The sequence below is a fragment of the Mastigoproctus giganteus genome, chromosome 7 (genome assembly GCF_048544385.1).
Source record: "Mastigoproctus giganteus isolate SK-2022 chromosome 7, ASM4854438v1, whole genome shotgun sequence".
In the NCBI taxonomy this organism is placed as follows: domain Eukaryota; kingdom Metazoa; phylum Arthropoda; class Arachnida; order Uropygi; family Thelyphonidae; genus Mastigoproctus; species Mastigoproctus giganteus.
In genome coordinates, this window is record NC_143581.1 from 219,992,743 (window position 1) to 220,009,107 (window position 16,365).

The 16,365-nt window shown below is 38.2% G+C and overlaps 1 protein-coding gene across 1 annotated transcript in view; it reads left to right on the forward strand.

Annotated features, from left to right (window-relative positions):
* Positions 1–16,365, forward strand: part of LOC150083702 (PRELI domain-containing protein 2-like) — a 77,618-nt gene that overhangs the window by 36,409 nt on the left and 24,844 nt on the right. Inside the window, exon 3 of the mRNA XM_090378574.1 lies at positions 7,056–7,113. Within this exon, the coding sequence (XP_090234700.1) occupies positions 7,056–7,113 (58 nt within the window). The remainder of the gene's footprint in view (positions 1–7,055; positions 7,114–16,365) is intronic.

Sequence of the window (16,365 nt, forward strand, 5' to 3'; positions counted from 1 at the left end):
TTTCCACCAAATTTGGTGTTCAATGTTGACGAAAGCGGTTTGTTCTGGAAACGGCTACCAACAAAAAGCTTCATTTCTATTGAAGAAAAATCAGCTGCTGGGTTCAAAGCAGCCAAAGACCGTTTAACGTTACTCTTTGGATCAAATGCCTCTGGCGATTATAAATTAAAATTGTTATTAGTTTACCATTCAGAAAATCCGAGGGCATTAAAAGGTAACATAAAAATGAATTTACCTGTAATATGGAAAGCAAATAGAAAAGCGTGGGTTACTAAGGAGTTATTTACTGATTGGTTTGTTAACCACTTTTGTCCTGGAGTAAAACGGTATTGTCAAAAAAAAACAACTTTGAAGAAAAAGCTCTTTTGTTGTTAGACAATGCTCCTGGACATCCTACTGATCTTAACACGTTGGACACATGCATTCCTGTCAAAGTTGTGTTTCTTCCAGCAAACACAACTTTCCTGATTCAACCATTGGATCAGGGAGTAATAGCATCATTTAAAGCTTATTATCTGCGTCGAATTTTAAGCAATTTACCTGAACTAGAGGATAAAGAGGAAATGACAGTTAAAACTTTTTGGAAAAACTACACCATTAAAAAGGCAATTGAAAACATTGATAGTTCTTGGAAAGAAGTCACTAAGAAATGCTTAAATGGAGTTTGGCGCAAAATATGGCCAGAAGTTGTACTAGAAGAAGAAAATAACATCCAAGAAATTAGAAATGAAGTTATCCAGATGGCTCAATCAATAGGTTTCGAAAATGTCGATGAAGAGGATGTTAGAAATTTATTGAATGCAGAAGATGATGGTTTTTCAGTGGAAGATTTAGAAAACCTTGTTAGCAACGAAGACAAAGATAATGAAGGCGAAGTTAAAGAAGTTCCTGCCGAAAAAGTGTTAACAACCAATAAAAAGGTGCTTAAATGACATTGAAAACGTTTTAAATTTTTTTAGTGAAAATGATCCTGATTTAGGAAGAAGTGTTATAGTTAAGCGATCAGTGTTAAATGCAATAACTCCGTATAGGCAATTGTTAAATGAAAGAGAAAAAAAGCATAAACAATCAACTTTAACCTCATATTTTAAAATGTGATTTCACTTTGTATGTAAGTTGACTGTTTATTTAATAAAACTTTTCTTTGTTCGAAAAAAAGCTTTTCATTTTCTTTACGTAGGAACGTATCCCTATTCTGGCCATAGTATTTTTACCTCTGAAAACGAAGTTTCGCTTAACGAAGTAATTTCGTGGAACGCATCCTATTCGTTAATCGAGGTATGCCTGTATATGATATCAGAGTTATTCTTTGCATTCAGTTCCTTTGTGACTACATCATAGTATCCAATCAAATTAGTCAGACAAGACTTCCCCTTAACAAACCCATGCTGTGTCCGAGCTATAACTGAAGTCTTGTCTAGATGATCCTGCAATGCTTCTTTAACCAGTGACTCCATTAATTTCCCTGGAACAGAAGTTAAACTAACAGGTCTGTAATTACCTGTGTCTCCCTTTGATCCTCCTTTGTGAATTGGGGTCACATTTGCACATCTCCAGTCCATGGATAGCTCCCCTGAGTCCAGGGAAGTTCTCATAATTATGGTTAAGGGTTTGCTTCTTTAACCAGTGATTCCATTAATTTCCCTGGAACAGAAGTGAAACTAACAGGTCTGTAATTACCTGTGTCTCCCTTTGATCCTCCTTTGTGAATTGGGGTCACATTTGCACATCTCCAGTCCATGGATAGCTCCCCTGAGTCCAGGGAAGTTCTCATAATTATGGCTAAGGGTTTGCTTCTTTAACCAGTGACTCCATTAATTTCCCTGGAACAGAAGTTAAACTAACAGGTCTGTAATTACCTGTGTCTCCCTTTGATCCTCCTTTGTGAATTGGGGTCACATTTGCACATCTCCAGTCCATGGATAGCTCCCCTGAGTCCAGGGAAGCTCTCATAATTATGGCTAAGGGTTTGCTTACTTCCTTTGCCACCTCCTTTAATATAACTGGATAGATTCCATTCACCCCAGGTGCCTTTCTTGTGTTTATCTTCAACAATTTCTCCTCCACTTTACTCTCAGTTGTTACAAGATTATCTAGCTTACTGCCAGATTTGAATACACCTCTGGCATTCCCCTCCATGAATAACCTCATGTGTGAATGTCGATGCAAAATATTCATTTAGTTTGTTAGCTACCTGAGCAGGATCATCAACAGTTAAACCATCGATATCAAGTAGACCAATCTGATTCATCCCCTTCCTTCTAGAGTTTACATAAGTAAATAACTCTTCGTTGTTTTTCTTTGCATCCCTTGCGAAAGATTTCTCGTAATCTGCCTTTGCCTGCCTAACCTCCTTTGTAACTTGGTTACAGGCCAGCTTATATCTATCATAGGCTTCTGTGTTACATGTCAATTTATATGTATCCCATGCATTTTTCTTCTCTGTCACATGTCTAATTTGTTCATCTGACATCCATTTAGGCCTAACTTGAACAATATTTCTTTGTTGGCATCAGTTGGTTCCACCGTATAGAATGTAAATACTGTCTCAGACCACTGTAGTCACCTTTACGAAAGTAAAAACTCTTCCCTTTACACTTGATGGTAGTTACCTCTTTGAGTAAATCCCACTTCAGCACACTGTGATCTTAGTGGTTCCTTTATCTGCAGATTCTTGATGCATGAAGAATCACTACTGATAATCACATCAAGAGTATTATTCCCTCTGGTTGCCTCTCGAACATGTTGCTGTAGAAAACAGTCATCCAATAAATCAACAAAAGTCTTGCTAGTGTGCAAGTGATCAACCCACAAGTCAATATCTGGAAAGTTAAAATCCCCCATTATAAGACACTCTAATTTACTGGCCCACTCTCTTTCTCTGCACAATTGCTCATTATACTCATCAAATTCATTAGGCCTATAATACACCCCTATTCTCATTTTTCCTTTCCCAGTGCTTATGTCACACCAAACAGACTCAACATTGCATTATCCACCAACATCAATTGGATGCACTTCCTTAGATTTGTTTGTGTTTCTTATCTAACAGCATAACCCCTTCTCCCTTCCTGACCTGTCCTGTCTATCCTTTCTGTACACATTGTACTCGCCAAATTCTAGTTCTGTACTGCTTATGTCTGTGTGACACCATGTCTCTGATATCCCAACAATATCTGCCTTTGATGTCTTGACTAGCACTTCAAGCTCATTGAATTTATTAACTATACTCCTAGCATTGGTGTACATGCAAGTATACATGCACCTGTTTCTACTCTTAGATACCCTAACACAGCCCATCTATTTACTTGTTCCACTATGACTCCCAGCAGTCCTGGAAATTCCCATTGCCTTGCTTTCCAGGCTGTTGCTCAATTGCATTTCAATAGAAGTAGTGCAAGAATCACTTTTACCTCTGCCAGCGGCTGCTGTTAATCTATTAGTCCATGTATTCCCCCCCCCCTAAGCTAGCAGTTTTCCGACACACCTAACACTGCCTCAATAGCATCAGCAAATATTCTTGCACCATTTCTATTTAAGTGTATCCCTTCCCTGTAGAAGCAGTCTCTCCTGTTAACAAGCACACACCAGGCTGAGAAAAATTCTACCTCTTGAGCTTTGCACAGTCTCTTCAGGGCAGAATTGATCGACAAGGCTCTCATCGTGTACTCTCTCCTATCGTGTCTGGGCAGAATTGCAGACACTTTCAAATTCAACCCTAACTCATGGCTTTTTTTCAGCATTGTCTTGTACTTGTTAAGTAATTCTGCCGTTCTCCTACTCTTAACATCATTAGTGCCAACATGTACAACAAATCGCCTTTTGGGCCCTTAAAGGATGATATCTGCCCTACAACGTCATCAACCTTTGCCCCTGGCAGACATACCCTGGTCCTATTGATGATCCTGCTCAAGTAGCTGATAAACTGAATGAGTATTTTGCATCTACATTCACACATGAGGAGTTATTCAAGGAGGGGAATGCCAGAAGTTCATCAAACTCTTAACAGGTAGATAAATAATTTTGCAATAACTGAGAGCAAAGTGGAGGAGAAATTGTTGAAGTAAAACATAAAAAAGGCACCTGGGGCAGATGGAATCTATCCAGTTATAATAAAGGAGGCAGCAAGAGAAGTAAGCAAACCCTTAGCCATAATTATGAGAGCACCCTTAGAGTCATAGGGTCCCCATAACTATAGGGGGACCCACTGACCCAAGTATATGATATCAAAAAATAATTTTGATATCATATATAGTGGATTCCGGTGATTTGGGCCACCGATTAATCGGGGCAGCTGTTTAATTGGGGCAAATCTTAAAAAACAGAATCCAATCAAGAAAATAGCCAGAATTTACTTCCCTTAATTGGGACAACATGTTGTTTAATCGGGGCAGGAGACTGCATCACTGGAAATTACCCTACATTGTCTCCGACCGTACACATAGTTCGCTCGGATTTCTGGAGGTCACAACCATAAAACAATAAAAACAATTAGCAGTCACCTGTTTATTGGGCTTTTCTGTTAGTGCAATCTATCATAAATGGACAGTAAACTCGATCTGATTGAATTTACGATAATACCGACAGCTGGAATTCTGTGGGTTATCATGGTGAAATGTGTTTACACTTCCATGGAATCTGAAATCATATAAAAAAATTAATTTTCAGAATCTTCTCTTCATTCCTATTTTTAAAGCTTCGTAACTTGTTACTCTGTTCTCACTTGCATGTATTGTGTTACTTGCAATTTGTGTGTGCCGTGTTCTTTGTTATTGATTGCTTCTCTCTTTACTGTTTTAAATTTTAACCCCCACCCACAAATGTCAGTGAACAGAAATGTCAACTAGTTAGTATGTACATATTACAGTATGTGTTAATTATTCCGATTATCACTTATATTCTTCTGATTTTCACGTATCATTTAATTTTTTTATAAGTTAATAAAGGGTAAATTTGTGCTTAATATATCTTTACTTTTATAGCCTGTGGATAATATTCCTCCTATTTTCGCTAATTAGAATCGCTGTTTTATGGAATTAAAATTCAATTCACAAACGTGATCACAATGATCGGCACTTACTACACATCGTATTGTGAATGGTATTTTACTTTGGTGACTCCATCGTAATGTGATTTGATTGTACAGTGAACCAATTGTAAAGCTGGGGTCCATTGTATTTTTAACTATTTATGTGAAACTTCGTATAATTGGGGCAGCTGCTTAATCGGGCCAAAATGCACTAGTCCCAATGTGTCCCAGATAACCGGAATCGACTGTACTTGGGTTTCAGGAAAGCTTTTGATACTGTTGCACATGGAAGACTGCTGTACAAATTGGAGCTGTTGTTGTTGTATGTTTTACGGTGCAACGGCAGCTAAAGGCCATTATGCGCCAACAAATTGGAGCGGTATGGCATTAAGGGCAAGTTACTGCAATGGATAAAGGGTTGGTTGAGTGGGAGATGGCAGAGAGTGGTAATAAATGGACATTGGTCTACGTGGACTAATGTTATTAGTGTGGTTCCCCAAAGTTCAGTGCTGGGCTCATTGTTGTTTTGTGTATTTTTCAATGATATCGATGAAGGTATATCAGGCTTAATGTCCAAGTTTGCAAATGATACAAAGGTTGGCAGGGTTGTTAATGACAGTATGCTACTGCAACAGGATCTAGAAAAGTTAGGCAGATGGGCTGAGAAGTGGCAACTGAAGTTTAACCTTGACAAATGCAAAGTACTCCATAAGGGTGGCAGTAACCCAAGAGAAATGTACCAACTGTGTGGTACTACACTCAGGGAAGTGGAGAATGAAAAAGACCTGGATGTAATTGTGCAGTCAGATATGAAGTTCTCTGACAGTGCAGACAGGCTTCCGGAGCAGGTCATGGAGTTTTGTCAATGATATATAGGAATTTTGCTAGCAGAGACAAGGAGGTGATTATCCCTATGTATAAGGCAATGGTCAGGCCACAACTTGAGTACTGTATACAGGTCTGGAGGCCTCGTTTTAGGAAGGATGTACAGTTGCTAGAATGAGTACAGAGAAGAGCAACAAGATTGGTGAGAGGAACAAAGGGGTTCTCTTACGAGGAGAGACCTAAATTCTGTCAGTTGCAGCATCTGGAGACTAAGCACCTGCGATGTGATCTGATCGAGGTGTATAAGGGGTTGAATGGTTTGAGCAGACTCAATGCTGACAGGATACTTTCGCTTGCTGAGATGAAGAACCTGAGGGGGCATAGATTCAAATTAAGGAAAGACAGTTGTAGAATAGATGTGTGGAAGTTTGTCTTTAGCCAGCAGGTAGTTGATTGCTGGAACAGACTTCCATCTGTTGTTGTGGAAGTTGATAGCTTGAATAAATTTACGGCTGAACTAGACAAACATTTGGAGTGACCCGATGGGTGAAATAGGAAGGTTTTTTTTTTTTTTTGTTTGTTTTTTTTTTGTTTGTTTTTTTTTTTCGCTGATGCTGTATAAGCTTGCTTTCTTGCATCATATGCCTCAACTCATGCTAATTGTGGAGAGAAAATTGTGGGGAATGATACATTGATGAATATGATCCCACTTCCAAATTCTAAAAAATAATAACAAAAAAGGCAACTGCCACACCACTCTAAGCACACGCTTCTTGATTAGACCAGGATTCGAACCCGTCACCACCAACTACGAAGGATGCAGAAAGGTCAAGGGAATGACCACCACATATTTCCGGAGCAATATGGCCTTAGTTGCTAATGCTCCTAAAAACCAAACAAGCCACACAACTCATGGACGTTTAATGATCCCTTGTACAAAATATAAAGAGAAGTAATTACTTTCTTTTTGCTTCATTCAACTGTATACATGTAGAATGATTTCAGTTAACACTTCTGTTTCAAGACCACTTACTGTGGCCAAGTCCATAAAGTACTGTACTCTATTTTTTGCTAACTAGGTATAATTGCAGTCTATTTGGTCTGTGTTTTGATAAATATTGAAATAAAAAAAAAAAGATTTTGTGTTTTTGCATGTGGTTTCTTTACTGATGATTGTTCTTTACTTTTTTTTTTTTCCCAGTATCCTACAGAGAAAGAGAAAAATGTCCTAGCTGTAAAAACAGTAGAGCAGCTTGTAGGTATGTATGCATGCAATATGCATTATACATTATTTACTGTGTATTAAAATAAATTCACTAAATAAATATATAATTACAGTAGAGCCTCATAAATCCAGCATCCTCAGGAACATAACATTTTATGGATTTTTGAAAATTCCTGCTTTTTTTTTTTTTGGAGGTATGCACATTGCCTAAGAATTGAAGGGTGGTTTATTATTTTTATTGGATGATACAATAGCTCTGATCCCCATTGTGCAGTATTTTTTGATATGAGATATAAACAGTGCAATATGATTTCAGCAATCAAAGCACCTTAAAAACTGAATACATACTGTTGCACTATCAAGTAATTTTCTGTGAACTACACTGCTCGACAAAATTAACAAAACATGTAAAAATAGGTGGTGTAACTCATGCATCTTGCAATAAAGCAGGATAAAATGTGGTATGGTGGTGTACCACCATACCACATTTTATCCTGCTGTCTGAGTTGCAGTGAGAAACTCAGACAGGTATAAAGGACATTTATGGGGGTTGTATAAGAATTACCAAAAAAGTCACATTACAGAAATTGATACAAGATGCTTGAAAGTTTGGTCACATGTCATCAGTAGAGCTTATGGTCCAGTGGCTAAACAGGCCTGACAGCAGTGAACCATGCTCAATATAAGGGTGTCTTTAAGCTTCTATGGCAACAAATCCCATTTTTCCACTAGCACAGACCTTAGCTCACCAAGTGACCATGAAGTTGGCTGTCGGCATGCAGTGCAACACCCAAGAGCATCCCTCATATGTTAGATTGGATTTAAGTCTGTTAATCATGCTGGCCATGGCAGTCATTGGATATCTTCAGTTTCAAGATATTCCTCCACCACTTCAGCTCTATGTACAGTGGCATTGTCATGCATGAAAAAAAAATTTGGACCAACTGCACCCCTAAAAAGTCACACATAAGAGTTCAAGGATTTGTTCTTGGTAACTCTGTGCAGTTACAGTACTTCTATCAAAAACATGAAAAGGGTGCAGCTGTTAATCATAATCCCCCCCCCCCACACACACATAGGAGCACCTCTGCTGTAAGTGTCCATTTCTCTGATGTTGGAAGGATAGTACCGCACTCCACGTTGTCTTCAGATGAAATAATGTCTAGAATCTGTTTATAGGCTAAAATGGGACTCAACGGAGAACAGAACTGTACTCCATTTGTCAGAGCTCCAAGTCACATGTTCATGGCACCAGTTTCAACGAGCTTTGTGGTGGTTTGGGATTAATGGGATACAAACCATTGGCTTCCTTGCGCAGAGTCCACTTGAATTGAGCTTTCTTAATACAGTCTGGGTGGAAATGTTTTCACCTGTGGCCACAACAACCTCAAGAGACATTAGCATTAGCATTTGTTGAGGCATATGATGCAAGAAGCAAGCTTATACAGCATCAGCCAAAAAAAAAAAACTTCCCATTTCACCCATTCGGTCACTCCAAATGTTTATCTAGTTCAGCCTTCAATTTATTTAAGCTATCAACTTCCACAACAACAGATGGAAGTCTGTTCCAGCAATCAACTACCTGCTGGCTAAAGGCAAACTTCTGCACCTCTATTTTACAACTGTCTTTCCTCAATTTGAATCTATGCCCCCTCAGGTTCTTAATCTGAGCAAGTGGAAGTATCCCATCAGCATTGAGCCTGCTCAAATTTATGACAGGATATCGTAGGGTTCTGTTTTGCTCTCAGAGCCAGATAGCAGTCTGTTCTGGTTGATGTAGCCCTTGGGCGACCTTGGCCAGCTCTTCTTGTAATCCAGCGTGCCAATATCTAGGCATTATGTTTGACAGATCTTTGACTTTCAACTCACACGTTACATATCTATCAGAAAAGGTGAGGAAATTTATTGGGATGATTACTTGAATCACTAGGGTTGGCTGGGGAATAAAAGGTATGGCGCTGAATTTGCTATATGAATGTGTATTTATCCCCGTGGTAATGTTTGGTGCACCAATTTGGTTTGAGCGTGTAAGTGGAAAAGTATTTACTAGAAAGCTCAGTTCCATTCAAAGAGTAATGCTCCTTAGGATGTGCATGGCATGCAGAACTGTGTCAATCCCAGCTTTGCAGGTTGTGACTGGAAAATTGCCTATTGATCTGAATTGGCTTACTTCGTCTGCTGTGGCATTCCCTGTTTTTTTTCTGAATATAGAGGTGGACATCTTGGCAGATCCCAGGAAGGAAAGGGCAAGAATCTGGGATGCTTTGGTAAAAGTCTGGCAAGAGCGTTGGAGTGTGTGTGTGATAAAGGGCAGATTACACAAAATTTTATCCCAGATTTAAGAAATGCAGCCTCGATAAAATTTAAATGGTTTGCACCAAACTTACAAGCTATGTTCTTATTGACTGGTTATGGTTCGATTAATGCAAAGTTGCATGATTTAGGAATCACTGAAAGATCTAGTTGCCATTGTGGCGAAAGAGAATCATGGGAACATATTATGTGCAACTGTGAGGAGTACAGCAATCTACGAATTGAATTGGTATCTCGGGTTAGTAATTTCAATCTTATGGCTGAAGGCTGTGAGACAATTCTAGTTGATAAACAGGAGAACTTGGCTTTCCAAGCCTTTGCAACTGCAATATTTCTTAGGCGTAAGACTCTTCTGCATCTGGAAGCCTTCGATTTGTAATGCAGTATGGTGTAGTGTTGAATTACCTAAAGTTCTGTGAAATCATTCTTAAAGGCTTGCCATGATGGAGGCATGAGTCTGCTATATCCACTACAACTCCAGCTCCTTGTACTGGCATTTCTGTTCTCGGCAGCTCCTTGTTCTGACATTTCTGTTCTCGGCAGCTCCTTGTGCTGGCATTTCTATTCTCAGCAGCTCCTTGCACTGCTGGAATTAAACAGACTCTGAACAGATGCGGCTCTTTCCAATGAAGTTTGGACTTTGAAATTTAATTATATGTATATTTATTTTTTATGTAATTTGATTATTCTCAGTTTGTTCATATCAATCTTTTTGGTCATGGCAGTTTTTTCCCCTCTGTACTTGGGCAAACAGGAGAGGGAGTATATAAGAGTACTGCTAAATTATGTGTAACTGACAGCGCAGTTGCCATTGTTTGGTTGGGACTGCTTTAATTAATAAATAATAATAATAAAAAAATAATCTGCCTGCGACGGCCCAACTTCAGGTCATCCAGTGGCTTGAAGCTGGGCAGTCACAAAAAAAAAAAGAAAAATAATTAGTGTACTGTATACACTAATTCTAACACTTTGGCAACTTCTGGAAGCATTTAAGAAATGCTTCTTGAGAATTGCTAACAGTTCCTATGTTACATTCTGAATAATTTTCTCAGTCATTGCAGATCTGTAACCTTTCAATGGAGCTTTAAAAAAAAGTTACTGGGAGGTAAATTTTGTGAATATAGCAGATGAGGACCAGGGTGATTAATGACATTGGCTTGCCTTCCTGAGTACTTAGATATGGCTATCCAACTGAGCAGGCCAAAAAATGAGAATGAAGTGATGTGGTTGCAACCTGTGTTTTTATAGGCATGAATAATTTGTATAATGCGCAGCTCTGTAAGATGGTAGATCAGTTTTTATTGGATACTCAGAATTTGCATGCTAAAATGCCTATTATATCAGATATTTGTCTTCGGTGACCGTGTTTGCAATAAAATATTCATGAAAAACATATTCTGTTAATTTTGTTGAGTTGTAATATTGAATGTCTCACAAAATGAATGATCTGATATGTTAGAAATAAAAAAAAAAAAAGAAAACAGTTTAGGAAATATGTAAAACGGAAAGAAATTTGGTCGAAAATTATTATTGGAACAAGATGCATAAATTCAGCACCTGCAGTCCTTTTGTTTAGGTATGGACAGCGTATTACCTTTCCCCTTGTAAAATTGGTTACCCTTAGAAAGTATTCAAAAAAGTTAACAGATTTTTCAGATTATACTATACTTAACTTAGGAGATTTAGAATATTTTAAAAGGCTAAAAAGTTGCTTCAAGTTTGATAATTCAGATTAAATTATTGCATCCTTGTCCAGTCAGTAAGGTGCCTCCGTAGCCAGGTGGGAAGGAGCAGCAGTGCGTAGCACACGCTTCTTGATTAGACCGGGGTTCGAGCCTGTCACCACCAAATACGGAGCATGCGGAAAGGTCAGGGAATGACCACCGCACCGGAGCAATATGGCCTTAGTTGCTAATGCTCCTAAAAACCAAATAACAGCAACAACAACCTTGTCCAGTCTTAAGCCAAATAATTTTCAGTTATTGGCAGGTCATGACAACTTATAAACTTGGTACAGAGGACTAAAATGGTTTCATTAAGTGCAGACTTAATGCAAGGAAGACCGAGGATTTTATCTTGAGAATTTTTATTTAGATAGTATTTTATTTAGTTTTATAAATTTCTTGGAACACAACACTGCTGATAGTTTTTGGGTGAAGAATTTTTTTTTCTGTAATTAGAAATAATCATATACAAGGTATGAACAAAAAGTTCAGGGAATAAACTAATATTAAGGAAATGAAATGATGATGCTTACCAACTATTCAGATGGATCTCCTTCAAGGTAGTCTTTTTTGATACTGTATACACTAATTCTAATACTTCAGCAACGTCTGGAAGCATTTCAGAAATGTTTCTTGAGAATTGCTAACAGTTGCTATGTTGCATTCTAAATAATTTTCTCAGTCATTGCAGATCTGTGACCTTTCAAGGGAGCTTTAAAATAAAAGTTACAGGGAGGTAAATTTTGTGAATATGGCAGATGAGGACCAGGGTAATTAAGTGCCTCATAAAAAATTCTTGAATGGAAACTAGCAAGTGTGCAGTGGCACTGTCATTATGCTAATGCCAATTTACTGAAGCTCACTTTCTGGCCATTTTCTCTGAACTTGCACAATTGCCAATGAAATGTTTTGTAGTATTATGGTTCGATATTTGACTATACAGGACAATAACGAACAATGTTTTGTGACTTCTATAAAAGGATTTTCACATTTTATAGAAGCATCTTGCTTTTTTGGGCCATGGAGAAGACTGAGTCCTCCATTGAGGGGACTGAACCTTTGTTTTTGAGTCATAGCCATACACCCATAATTCATCACCTGTAATAATGGCAGGAACAAAATGTAGATTAGTTGCAGGCACATACAATGTGCTTTGATCATCAGACAGTGTTTTAAAGGGAGGAGGCATTGATTAATCTAGCAAGTCAGTTAAGAGGGCATATATACTGTATTTTATTTCTTGTCTGTAGTGCAATTAATATAAGAATTATTATAATTAACTGTACTAAAGAAAAATCCAGCATGTTTGATATATGAGAGACATCTAATTTTGTCAGTCTCTAATCAATGTAGTAGTGTAAAAAGGCTGCCCCCCCACATACACAGATAAAAAAGAACAGAAACTATATATTTTTGAATCTTATTTGAGCAGTGATCTATACACTGTTGAGTAGTGTATGCCAAAAAAAATGACAAAAATACAAAAAGCAGCATAGCACCCCCACTTTTTTATACCACATCTTCTAAATGGGTGTTATCTGATTATCATATAGCTCGTCATGACATTGCTCTGCTATCTGTTTTTAATTATTAACTGAAAGACATGATTGCAGCAGCTGAGGGATATTTCCGAAAGTTATTCAGTCTCTTTGTTTATTATGTTCATTTATTATTATTATTAGTTGCATGAAAAGCAATAATGTTACAAGAGTAATGTGAAGATCATTGTATAATCTGCAAAATATAAATTTTATTAAAAAATTATATAGACAAAAAAGTAATTATCAGTGTATTTGTGTATTTGGTAGGGGAGTTGAGCTATCAGGTGTAATAACCATGGAAGAATTGAGAGAACCTGTATGCTAAAAAACAAATTACCTGAAATAAAATGCAATTAATATAAGTATAATTATTGTAATACCTAAAGCTGTGGGTCCTAGGACTTTAACTATTTTGTCTGGGGGTCGGCAGCGAAAATCATAGGAGTAGTAGTAGTAGTGGCATGTGATGCAAGAAAGCAAATGTATGAGCTTATGCAGCATCAGCCAAAAAAAAAAAAAAAAAATCACACCGTTCCCTCCAAATGCCTGTCCAGTTCCTCCTTAAATTTATTCAACCTATCAACTTCCACGACAGATGGAAGTTTGTTCCAGCAATTAACCACCCGTTGGCTAAAGGCAAATTTCCGCACATCTATTCTACATCTGTCTTTTCTTAATTTGAATTTATGCTCCCTTAGGTTTGTAATCTGAACAAATGGAAGGATCCCATCAGAATTCAGCGTGCTCAACCCATTCAAGGCCTTATATACCTCAATCAGATCACCGCGCAGGTGCCTAGTCTCCAGCCACTGCAATTTGCAGAACTTAAGCCTCTCTTGGTATGAGGATCCCTTCATTCCCCTCACCAATCTTGTTGCCCTTCTCTGTACAAGTAAATCTACATCCTTCCTAAAATGAGGCCTCCAGACCTGTACGCAGTACTCAAGGCGTGGCCTGACCATTGCCTTATACAGAGGGATAATCACCTCCTTTTCCCTGCTAGCAAAATTCCTATATATCATTGACAAAACCCCATGACCTGCCCTGGCAGCCTGTCTGCATTGCTCAGAAAACTTCATATCTGCCTGCACAATTACTCCCAGGTCTTTTTCATTTTCTACCACCTTAAGTGTAGTACCACACAGTTGGTATGTTTCTCTGGGGTTACTTCTACCCATATGCAGTACTTTGCATTTGTCAAGGTTAAACTTCAGTTGCCACTTCTTAGCCCATCTGCCCAAATTATCCAGATCCTGTTGCAGTAGCACACTGTCATTAACAACCCTGCCAACCTTTGTATCGTCTGCAAACTTCGACATTAAGCCTGATATACCTTCATCAATATCATTGATAAATATACAAAACAACAGTGGACCTAACACCGAACCCTGTGGGACTCCACTAATAACATTAATCCAAGAAGAGCAGCACCCATTGATTACCACCCTCTGTCTTCTCGCACTTAACCATCCTTTTATCCATTGTAGCAACTTACCCTTAATACCATTCTGCTCCAATTTGTACAATAGTCTTCCATGCGCAACAGTGTCAAAAGCTTTCCTGAAATCCAAATATATGATATCAAAATTATTTTTTGCATCCAGTTCCTTTGTAACCACATCATAATAACCTATCAAATTTGTCAGACAAGACTTTCCCTTAACAAACCCATGCTGTGTCTGAATTATTGCTGCAGTCTTGTCTAGATGATCCTGCAATGCATCTTTAACCAGTGACTCCATTTTTTTACCCGGAACAGAAGTTAAACTAACTGGTCTGTAATTACTCATGTCACCCTTCGATCCCCCTTTGTGAATTGGGGATACATTTGCACATCTCCAGTCCATGGGAACCTCCCCTGAGTCCAAGGATGCTCTCATAATTATGGCTAAGGGTTTGCTTAGTTGCTTTGCTGCCTCCTTTAATATAACTGGATAGATCCCATCCACCCCAGGTGCTTTTCTTACGTTTAACTTCAACAATTTCTCCTCCACTTTGCTTTCAGTTATTACAAAATCATTACGTATCCTGCTACAATTTGATAACCTTCTGCCATTTTCAAACCTTAATAACTCCTCATGTGTGAATGTAGATGCAAAATACTCATTCAATTTGTTTGCTATCTGAGCAGGATCATCAACAGTCGAACCATCGATGTCAAGTGGACCAATCAGATTCATCCCCTTCCTTTTAGAGTTTATATAAGTAAAGAAATCCTTGCTGTTTTTCTTAGCATCTTTTGCCAAGGATTTCTCGTAATCTGCCTTCACCTGCCTAACCTCCTTTGTGACCTGATTACAGACTAGCTTATATCTGCCATAGGCTTCTGAGTCGCTTGATAATTTATATGCATCCCATGCATTTTTCTTCCTGTTACGAGTCTCATTAGTTCATTTGACAACCATTTAGGCCTAAACCTTGAACAATATTTCTTAATAGGTATGAAACTTTTGGTAGCTTCCACGATTAATTCCTTGAATGCTTTCCACTTAGAATTTACTGTTGGTAACATCGTCAGTTGATCCCACTGTACAGAATTTAAAAACTGTCGGAGACCACTGTACTCGCCTTTACGGAAGCAAAAACCCTTTCCTTTACCCCTGATGGTAATGAAATCTTTAAGTAAATCCCACGTCAGTACAATGTGATCACTGCCACCTAGTGGTTCTTTTATCTGCAAATTCTTAATACACGAATGATCACTGCTGATAACCAGATCAAGAGTATTACTTTCTCTGGTTGCCTCTCGAACATGCTGCTGCAGAAAACAATCATCCAATAAATCCACAAAAGTCTGACTGGTGTGTGAGTGCCCAACCCACAAGTTCCAGTCAATATCTGGGAAGTTAAAATCCCCCATTATAAGACATTCCGATTTACTAGCCCACTCTATTTCTCTGTACAATTGTTCATTGTACTCATTCAAGTCATTAGGCCTATAACACACTCCTACTGTAATTTTTGCTTTCGCAGTGCTTATGTCACACCAAACTGACTCAACAGTGCACTGTTCATCTATATCAACTGGATGCACTTCTTTTGATTTTATGTTTTTCTTTATTAACAGCATAACACCTCCTCCCTTCCTATCCTGTCTATCCTTTCTGTACACATTGTACTCCCCAAATTCCAGTTCGGCATTCCTTATATCTGTGTGACACCACGTCTCTGATATCTCAACAGTATCCGCCTTTGATGTCTTGACCAACACTTCAAATTCATCCAATTTATTTACTATACTTCTAGCATTGGTATACATGCTCCTACTCCTATTCTTAGTTACCCTAACACATCCCATATACCCACCTATTTCAGGATGACTGCCACCACAATAAGCCAGATCTCTGTAACTGTTATGATGTACATGTAAAAAGTATACGTATACATCATAGCCGACCAGACAGAGACCAGAAGGAAGAATAAAAGAATAAATAAACTTTAAAAAATAATAATAAATAAATAAATAAGTTCATGTCGATAGAATCCTGTGGAAAAAGAATGAAATTTAAAATCAAAGAAATCTAAGAGAGGGGGGCAAAACAAGAATACTTACTGTCTGTATGGACTGGAAGATGTTGAAAGTCAATTGGGACCAAAGGAGAGAGCCGAATGTTCACGTGCAGTGTATATATGTCAGTTGAAGTGGCCCCGTTTGGAGAGGGAGAAGGTGTGAATTCATAAACAGGAACTGTACCCGTGTGACGGGTA